Source organism: Thunnus albacares, chromosome 17 (genome assembly GCF_914725855.1).
Source record: "Thunnus albacares chromosome 17, fThuAlb1.1, whole genome shotgun sequence".
Classification (NCBI taxonomy): Eukaryota; Metazoa; Chordata; class Actinopteri; order Scombriformes; family Scombridae; genus Thunnus; species Thunnus albacares.
Window position 1 is genome coordinate 11,326,550 of NC_058122.1, and position 10,555 is coordinate 11,337,104.

General features: G+C 39.0%; 1 protein-coding gene across 2 annotated transcripts; it reads right to left on the reverse strand.

The window, feature by feature from the left end:
* Positions 1-1,249: 1,249 nt before the first annotated feature.
* Positions 1,250-10,539, reverse strand: si:ch73-364h19.1. Of its 2 annotated transcripts, XM_044331153.1 has the most exons (6): positions 10,453-10,539; positions 8,144-8,804; positions 7,433-7,542; positions 4,982-5,074; positions 4,506-4,676; positions 1,250-2,514 (listed from the first exon to the last, which is right to left on the reverse strand). In XM_044331153.1, the coding sequence occupies exons 2-6, from the start codon at positions 8,292-8,294 to the stop codon at positions 2,335-2,337; spliced, it is 705 nt and encodes a 234-aa protein (XP_044187088.1). In that variant the 5' UTR covers positions 8,295-8,804; positions 10,453-10,539; the 3' UTR covers positions 1,250-2,334. The 2 variants fall into 2 exon arrangements, with proteins under 2 accessions (XP_044187088.1, XP_044187089.1); XM_044331154.1 differs by lacking the exon at positions 10,453-10,539 and having other exon boundaries at positions 8,144-8,812.
* Between the last annotated feature and the right edge of the window lie 16 nt (positions 10,540-10,555).

Here is a 10,555-nt window from a genome sequence, read left to right on the forward strand (position 1 = left end):
ATCTATATGGGACTTGTGTTCATATTAGGGTGACTGAAGAGCTTCACAAACAGTGATATTCTTGTCTCTTAGTCAAAGGAGACGTGTTCTGCCTGCAGGCTCTTGAAATAAATAGTCTCTGAACCTCTGCTGCACTTTGCAAGATGATGACCCCCTCTCTGTCTCCCAGCAAAAAAAAAAAAAACAAAAAAAAAAACTCGCTATAATAAGCTTTTATCTGTCTCCTGAGAAAAAAACACATTCTTATTTTGATATTACTGAAAATTCTCACACATAACCGTTAAGTTGAGGTGTGATTTTTTTTTATTAAACACTTAAGGAAATATGTTACCGGAATATTCAACCAGATTTTTTTTCTATAATTTTCAGCTCTGTAAAAGTGTTGATACTCAAAAACTTCAATAGTGAAGAAGCAGCAAAGTCATTGTGAGGCTCGTGAGATATTTGGAACATGTCTGCGAAAAGTCAATTTAAAAAAGGAGTTGTGCTTGCAGGCTAAATATTCTCTGAACCTCCTCTGGACTTTCCAAGATGATGACCTCTCTGTCTCCCAGTAAAAAAAAAACTTGCTGCTCACAATAAGCTTTTCTTTATCTCCTGAGAAATAAAACACATTCTTATTTTGATATTACTTAATATTCATGTACAGTTTAAAGTTAAAATGAGGTGCAAACGATTTTTAATTAAATACTAATTAAATACAAAAGTTTTCTGAATATTTTTCTATAATTCTCAGTTGAGTTCTGTAAAACTGTAGATACTCAAACACTGTCTTTTAATAGTGAGGAAACACCAATGTCATTGTGAGGCTCATAAGATATTTGGAACATGTCTGGGATAATGTCTTCAATCGATATAAGTCAATAGGAAACTAATTTTATGACTAATCTTGCTTATTTTGTTTTCATTTTTATGCTGAGACAAATCTGACCATGTGCAATCTTGTGTGTATTTCACTGAAATATCTTAATGACTGATATAAAATACCAAGGGGGCTGGAAAATGAGCATCAGTTAATCTACTAGTATTTTTTAAGAAATGAATTTAAGAAATATGAGATAGTAGAATAGAAGCTTAGTTAAGAGAAACTAGCTGGACAAATAGCTGCTATCAGCTATTTACATATTGACACATCAACACACATATACAGTATACATACTGTATATCTATACCAGTACAACAAACTGTATGGTTGGTTGAATTTTCATAATTTGCTGCTGCTGCTATGTAAGTACAACAGTCCATCAACAAAACAATAAAAGTATTTATTACATTTGAGAGAAATAATGAGGAGTCATTAATTTTTCTTAAATAAATACAGTACAGGACAATGCACGGGGAAGACATTTTGCATATGTACATGGCAGGTCGCAGAATGTTTTGTAAAGCAAAACAGGTCTTGACAAGGAACTTGGTCTTACTCCATTGTTTTCATTCCACATTCACTCTGCTTCTTGAAGCCTTGCAATCTTTTGGAGTACAAGACAGAGAAATACATTTTCTGTCATGAGTAAAACAGACTCAATACCAAAAATGTTTAAATGTTTTTTTTTTTAAAAAGTGAGAAATCTGAGGCCTGTCTGCCTTAACATAAAAAAACCTTTTGTTGAAACCTTTAAATAAGTTGTGATGAATGTCATATTATAACTTCATGAAAGGCACTCTCTTTGGCGCCTTTTTATTTCCTCCTCTTACAGGCTGAACCACATGCTGCAGCTATATGGCACAGCTGGATAGAAACATGCTTTACAGCAAATCCTAATAAAACAGAGTCTCTGATAACCTTGCAAACCAGACAATGAGGCTTCTGGCTCCAAATAAAAGAGGAGAGCAAACAGCAAAGCTGAATGAACACAGTATGATCCACATCACTTTAATCAATAAAGTAAATAGTGGTTCCCTTTTTGGTATGTTTTAATCCTGTAGTCCACAATTTTCTTGCAGCCTTTTCTTTCCTGTCCTCTTCAAGATGTACCAGCCACCTTAGTTAATGAATATCCACTGTTTCTCTTTTGAAATTATGAAAAACATCAGCATAGTTTCTCCACACAGAGAGCACAAAGTGTTCTTTAACATTCAAGTGTGTCCACAAAATGCGTCCAGTCCTGCAGGGTGTGCAGTTCCTCTTTGGTTGCTCAGCGCTTGATCAACATGAAATGTCTCTCAACATAAAGTCAGTCTTGAGGTATCTGAATCAGCTTGTACAGAAATGCGATGAAGGATACCAACAGAATCAATCTTCAACCCTTGTATTCTTTTGGTAACTTCAGCTGTATAAAAGCTATCGAATGCTTTCACAGTTTATCACATTCACCAGATGGTTTGAGAACTCGATCACACAGGTAGAACGCTGCTGTTTGTATCGGAGTTGATTGGATGAGGTATGTCAGTTTGGATGTCTGTCCCTGTGTTGGTGTAGATACTCTGAGGAGAAGAAATGTCCAAACTAGACGGGAGGATGTTGTACGGCAGCTCCATAGACTGGCGGATACTCTCTTCATATGTTGGAGGTGGCTGTAAGAAATGTGGAAAAACAAGACAGATTTTTGAATCATTGTTTTATCATAAATCTCCCAAAGGAACTTGACAGACTTGTGATTGTGAATCTATCCTTTAAAGCTTTATATCAACAATGGATCATGTGTTTAACGTGAAAAGGGTTTGAACTTAGTGACTTGACTCTGCAGTTTTTCACCTCTATGGAGCATTTTAGCGTCTTTCAGTTCATTGTTTTGGTTTTACAGCCTGTAACTTTACTGTTTTGGTTCAGTCTCACCACTTTCATCAACTTTGCTTCCAGCCATAACATTTTAACTGTTTTCAGTAGAAAAAAAAAAAAAAGCTCTGATAAACCTGCTTTACACTACCCAACCAGCACTAAACCATACAGACACAGTTATCAACTAGCTGCTATACAGCCAGATATTTCCCTCAGGAGAAGAAGACCTCATCAGGGCTAAAATAAGAGTGAATATTGGACCCCATATTCATCAGGTGACCAGAAACAAAATTCCAAATGAATGCTAATGGTATTCGCTGGGGTTTGCTATAACAACTTTACATGATAATAATATGACAATATTGAGTTAACAGCCTGTTTCACTGCCCCCAAGTTGTAAAAAATCAAGTAATGCAGGTTTACAGAGAGGTTTATTCAAATCAGAAGTTGAGTTTCCTTTGGCAATGAGGTGCAATTGAATAATCTACCATAGATTAATTGATTTACTCATTAAACAGTCTAATTGGATCATGGATTTTGATTTTTTTGTCAAACTGATCATTGTGATCCTTAACCAATCCTTCTTCATTTTTTTAAGGAGCTTTTCCTGATTTGTAAATTGACACTGACCTTGCTAACTGTAAAGGTGATAATCACAAGATTCTTCAATACTAAAACGTTAGAAGTAGGCATACAGAAAATGTAGTTTCCCAGGATGAGTGTGTATCTTAGACAACATCCCAAGGCCTGATATTTATCTGTAAAAATAAGTGGAACATGTTTGTATTTACATTACCAATTAATCTGTCTCCTCGTTGGCCGCCTGGAACATGTTTTCCTCCAGTTCATTATCTTTTTGATCACATCTGGCAGATTCACACTCCCTGACTGAGTCCTCTTATCTTTTAATTGCTTGGGGACCCTCAAGCGACAGGAGCAACCCTACAACCCTGCCCTCTGTCTGATACACACACTACACACATAGCAGGCCACAAGTTTTACTACTATCCTGCTTCGGGCCACAGGACAGTCAGGGGAAATTAAGGGACCATCAATTGAACTCCTAACAGAGTCTGAAAGGGGGGTAGGGAGACATTTCAGTGACCAGTGACAGGATGACTGGAAAGTACTGTGCGTGAATGTGCTCTCTGTTTGTGTGTGTGTGTGTGTGTGTGTGTGTGTGTATGGAGAAGATGGGCAGTCATGCTAGGGACTGTTTAATTAAGGAAAAGGAGGGGAGGCCAAAGAAGAAAAAAAAAACAGTTAAAGACAGGAGCACAAAGCCGAATTCTCAGGCACTGTTTGCGCTCAGGATGCAGGCTTTAATTATGTTTGATGTGCCTTTTTCTCATTACCTTGTTTGCTCAAGCGTTGTGCAAGTCAAAAGCTCAGCGAAAGATCAACACGGTAAAACCTTGAAACGTGGCCGCCAGCACAATTCAGCTGCGAGCATTAGATGAACTGATAGCGCATCCTGTGTACTGCACTCTGAAAGCAGTCTAATCTTTGAACGAGCTCTTGTTACAATATTGTATTACAGCGTGGTCATAATAGAAAGAGCCTATTTCTTATCATCTCCATTGTGAAAACTACAGATAAGAGGCCTCCATATTAAGATGAGTTTACATGAGCTTTAGCATTCTTTGGAGGTTCTCTCAAAGAACAAAAGGAGTAAAATATCCTCTTTATTCCCAAGTTTAACAAAGCACCTGAAATACTCCAGTGTCATAGCATTTGTGACTGTATCAATTGATGTTGCACAGTCCTAATCCCTAGTTTAGCCTACCTCAGTCACAATGGGTCCATTGAGGCCAAAGCGGTCTGCGATCATCATGTGGATCTGCCTCTGGCGGTCCTTCTTTCGGACGCTCTCGTAGGAGGGGAGCCTCGGCAGGGGGGCATCCAGAGTGGGCAGGCTGTAGCTGGAAGGCAGGCCGACGTAGAACAGCTGACCTGTCTGCTGAGGCACACACAGGCCCAAACACAGTGGGACAGTTATGAGGGACAGGAAACAGAAGCTTTTATGTGCTGAAGACTTGTGGACACAGGTTCAAATAAACCAAATCACTGACGCTCACTTTAAACAGTAAGCTGCAGTCAGTCACTACCTGTGTGTTAGTGCGTCTGTGCCCTATCTACAACAGTGATATTTGTATTGCACAGTATGTGTTGTAAGAGAGTACTTAGAGTGTGTCTTTATCTACTGCAACAGCGTACACAGAGGGAAAAACTGCTGATGATGCCAAAACATGTCTCTGTCACCTGAGTGTTGCTACCATCCATGATCTGAGTCTGTTCTAGACAAGGAGATCCCACCAGCGTCTGTCTGCTGCTGTAGTACTGAGGAGGAGCGTCCTGTAAAACAAGCAGTAATGACTGTAACAAGTGTGTCTGAGAGAGTTCAGAGGAAGACGTTATTAAACTGTTTCCATTACAAGCATTTATTAGTTTATATGGTCACTAAGTGCTCCCGACACTATAGATCTTTAGTGCTCTGTCGAATACTGCGATTAGTCAAAAATCCACTAATTTCAGCCCAATTGACCGATTTTCATGCCTTGTTTAATCACTGTAGACACTGGCTGGTTTAGCAATACCATAAATTATCTAATCAATAAGGCGACCACCCTCGGATTTCCATGCCTCCTCCCAGTCCCACCCCCTTTCTAAAACAAGTCAGATACTGTATGAGGTGCTGGAATTCTGAAAAAAGGCTGCCAGGCAAACTAGGTAATTGCCTTGGGTCTAAATGAGTCTCCTTTGTCTGGAGAACAATGTGGTGTCCTACTATGTCATCAGGGTCCCTAGGCAACAAACCACACCGTGTGGTCTTTTCAGCGTCTCTCTATTCCTCTTGTAACTGCAGCAGGTACCCCTTAACGAGCACACTCCAATACACATTATAGCCTCGTATGTCATTCGGGCCGGCATTACAACAAAGTCAATTTGTTGCTTGACTGAGATTGAAATCCAGTATGAGGATAAGAGACGTTAGGACCACAGTTGATACTGTTACTAAGGAGATTTGCTCAGATGTGGAAGCACCAACAATGGAAGTTCCGCATATGATAACACTGGGTAGTATTAAAATATGAGATTTATAATTTTCCCAGGCCAGTTTAAACAATAACATCACTCACACTTAGAGTGACGCACTCAAACGACCTTTGCCATAACCCTCACATCGTTTCAGGGTAGAGAGACGACACCAAAAAAGGTGATGTCAAAGGTCACTTTCCCTCACTGGTTTGTACTTTCAAGAGGCAAAAAAAAAATCTTCAGGAAAAAGAAAAAAAAGAAGAGTTGTCCTTTTGTCTCCTGCCATTGATTCAGCCAGTGTGAAAAAGCACAACCGTGTAAAATCAGTGTTGAAGTCGGGGGAGGATCCCAACGGCAGCGTGCCTTTTTCATTGCTGCAACTTAAAGGAGATCCATTGTCCCCTTGTGTCCCCAACACCCACAGTGGGGTCTGTCCACTATTCATGGTGCAAACTGAAGCAGGGAAAGGTATGTGACTATGAAGTTGAAGACATGAAATGTCCCAAAGAAACACAATGAGTGTTTGTGTGTGCTTCACTTTCTCTCCCCTTATAATGAAAAACAAAAAAAGGCCTTTTTCAACCACATAACTCAATTAAATATTAGAACTGGTTCCAGCTAATAAATCAGACTTCTCTTACATATATTATTTATCCTGTGACAAATGAAAATGAACCCTGAAACTACAATATGAGTGCAGACTCTGGAACTCTACACTCTGTGTTTACAGTGTGTCACATGTAGTTTACTGTACAGGATGTAAGTTTAACCAGCCAGCGTTGTCTTATCAGTGTATGGATACCGCTGTAGCTGGAGGTCAGTGTGACCAGTTTGTACTAGTAAAACACTCTGTTAGTTCTTTGAGCGAACTTCTCTATTAAAACCACAACTGAACAGAGCTTCCTGTCTGTTCAGAGTGGAGGAGGGATGAGTTGCGTCCCTGCAAACCGAAGATAACACTCAAACTTCACCCTTGGGACTTGCGGAGGTGAGAAACACATCAGGAAGAGGAAGCAGAGAGAATGGGCAACCAATGAAAAGTCACATCTGTGGAGTGTTACATTTCCTCTTCACCTCATCCTGCACCATCGCCTACAGCTTTACAGATATTCAAGCAGTTATCTTTGGCAGGTAGAGCGATACAGCATGTGAGAGATATGCCAGCAGTGACCTGGAGGTGTGACGTCTATAGAAAATTTTGATTTATAATGACATAAATTGTCACACACACACACACCTTATTATAACTTCAATATCCCTCCTAAACTTTACAGGTTATGTTTTGCTTCCACATTCTATGCCAATATTTAAACTAAAATTTGATTTGTAATGATTATAGTGGTGTTGAACTAGTATCACTATGCGTGGTAAGTGCTAACTCTGTCCAATTCCATTAGTTACTGTGGCACTCTGAGATATATCTGGAGGGCAGCTAATTCAACTGAGGCAAATCCATTGCCCAACAATGATCATATCAAATTTATTCTTGTCCTTTTCCCCACAGTCATGCAAATTGAATCTGACACTTCTTGATGGCGCTACACTGGCTGCACATGGAGCCCGGGCGTGTGATCAGGATCAAAAGCTGAACATAGGTCATTTTAAAAAGAAAGCTCAGCACAAAAGGCACTTTTTCCCTTTTTTTTTTTTTTTTTGTTTTTTTAAAGGGCTTACCATATCTGCATGTGGCCCCTGATAGGAGCGGAGTCTGCAGCACTGAGGATCCTTGCGGTAAATAATGGACAGCAGCACCACAATAACCACAAAGAACACCAGAGAAGAAACTGTGTGAGAATAAGAAGGGAACATTTGATAATCACAGTTAATGAGACGTCTTATTTTTCTGGTTCGCTCATGTGAAACAACTTGTAAAAGAACCGTGTCAAAGTAATTTTGTATTTTAAATACTTTAACTCTTTACTGAAGATTAAAAAAAGAGATATAAGTTGACTCATTTTGAATAGTTTTGATTGACAACTTTCTCTTTCTCTGTACAGCTTAAAAAGGTGTAATTTCTCTCCTGTGATGTACCTGCCTGTCAAGAACAATGGCAGCATGAGAATAACAGACCTGATACAATAATCCTGTCATTGATTTATATTTATGGTACAGAGGTTTGAGCACCTGTGGCTAGGAAATTAACTGCTATCTTCTGTTCCCACATTTGGAAAATGAAAAAATTAATTATCTAGACCACCCTTATCACAGTGCCACAATATGGTGAAACTGAGTGCAAACAAAGCAGGCAGCATAAAAGCAAAAATCACTATCCAGGGAAATCTTTCTCACCCTTATATTTTGTTGAATATTAATAATTCAAAAGGAAATTTAGCAGGTATTAAAATCAAATCTGATACATTTTGATAAGTTTAAGGGTTAACTTACAAGCTGCAGCGACCACTGTGAGTTGATCCGATGTCAGCTGTGAAGAAGGAATGGTTGGACTTGCAGTTGTGGACATTTCTGCTGTGTAAACTCTTAATGTTCCCTTCAAAAATCCTCCTGAGGTCATCAGCTTTAACACGAAAGCTCTCATCTTATTAAATTAGAGAAAAGAAATGGAGACCCGCTCTGTTGCTCCTCTTCATTGTCTTGCTCGGTCCCCGGACAAGGGTGACAGTCCACATGCGCTCTGCAAATCGGCTCTCAAACTCTCCGCTGGGTAAACATGCCACAGCCTTTATGAGCCGGTGAGGGCGCACTGACGCGCTCTCCAAACCGCGTGACGTCGCTGTCCCTGCGCTCAACAGCAGCAGTGTTTGGTTTATGGATCGGCACTGGCAAGGAGCAGCAACCACTAAGGGCCAACAGACCTACTTAGGATAATTGACATGGATTTTGAAAAACTGGTTGCCTTAAATAAAAAAAAGTCTATGTGCTGAGAATATTTCTGCCCTGTGCGTAATTGCAACAGTCCAAATTATCCTCCTGCTTCCTCCTCCGCCGTCTAATTAATGGCATCCAGACCAGGAGGTTAACACACCGGATGCCTGAGCTGGAGTCCCGTTACCCTGGAGACATAGGGGGTCCCGTCCTGAGATGATTTCTATACAGACAAAGAGCCAAAATGTAGCATTAGTATTCATGGATGCCAACTATCTTTCTTTTCTTACTTTAACTGCCAGTCCATAAATTGTTGTAGTTTGGCATTTTTGGTTGAATCTCAAGTATCGGGCTCGTTGTAGATCCGCCTATGTGACTTGAGAGATGTCTGTGACTTTAAAAAAAAACAAAAAACTTTTTTGCAGACCTTGACCTTCGTCTTAGATATAGATGCTCCAAGATGCCAAAAAAGGAAGAAGAAATTTCAAAACTTAGGTTAATTACAACAATTCTACCAGCCCAAATCTTACAGAAGTATAGGTTATTACAAAGATCCTGCCAGAGTCATATAAGGAGGCAGAGATATCCCTGATATTGATATTGAAAGTCAGTAAAGTTTAAGAAAAGTGAATGAAAATATATATAGACCTATCAAGATTTCTTGCCACAAGTTTAGAAAGTGTGGTATTATTAATGATGACCAGGTTGTATTTGTTATTGATACATATTATGACAAGTTGCAGGTCAACTACATCATGGAGTCTGATGATTTCTGGAGATGTATGCAACACAAAAGCTGTGTTTTAACTAAATTAATAACCATTAGGCCTACAGTGTCTTTTAGCATCTTATAAGATTTAAAAGACTTAAAATTACTCCATGAATTAAACTCCATGGAAAAGTCTTAAGATGAAGCGGAAGTTCTGTATGGAGAAGAAACAATGAATGGGCTTTGTGGTCCTTAGAGAATGAAAGAATTCATAAACTCCACTATTACAGGCTTTTAAACACCTTGTATGTTGTTTATTTTATTTTATTTATTTATGGATCCTCAAATCACATTGAAACTGGGGACCTTTGTTGCATGTCATACCCATCTCTCCTCCCTTGTTTTCTAAAGGCAAAATTTTAAATTAAAGAGATCCTTTTTTTAAGTAAAAGTACCAATACAGCAATGTAAAAATACTCCATTACAAGTGAAAGTCCTGCATGAAAAATCCTATTTGAGTAAAAGTACATAAGTATTAGCAGCTTGATGTAGTTAAAGTATTGCAGTAAAAGTAGTGGTTTGGTCCCTCTGACTGATATATTATTATATATGACATCATTAGATTATTAATACTGAAGCATCAGTGTGTAAGCAGCATGTTACTGCTGTAGCTGCTGGAGGTGGAGCTAGTTTCAACTACTTTATATACAGTTAGCTAGTTTAGTCCAGTGGTTCCCAACCTAGGGGTCAGACCCCTCCAAAGGGTCACCAGATAAATCTGAGGGGTTGTGAGATGATTAATGGGAGATGAAAGAAGAAAAAACAAAGTTCTGATACACAAATCTGTTTTCAGTTTTTGGACTTTTTCTCTAATCTGAAATATTGGACCGTTTAAACATTTATTGAAATGAAACTACATGAGGAGTTTAGGGGGGGAAATCACTATTTAATGGAGCTGTTAACAACTCATAGAGATCTGAAATGTGACCCCAACTACACACTGCTTTTTGTAAGACGTCAAAAGCCAAAAATCTTCATCTGAAAAGGAACTGAAACTGCCGAATAAATGTGGAGTAGGAAGTAATATATTTCCCTGTGAAATGTAGTGGAGTGGAAGTATAAAGTAGCATCGAATGGAAATATTCAAGTAAAATACAAGTACCTCAGAATTGTTCTCAGAAGGCCTATGGTACTTAAGTAGATATTCTTAGTTATTTTCCACCACTTGTCTTGTGGGGACAAACTTTCAGCAACCTGAGGATGAG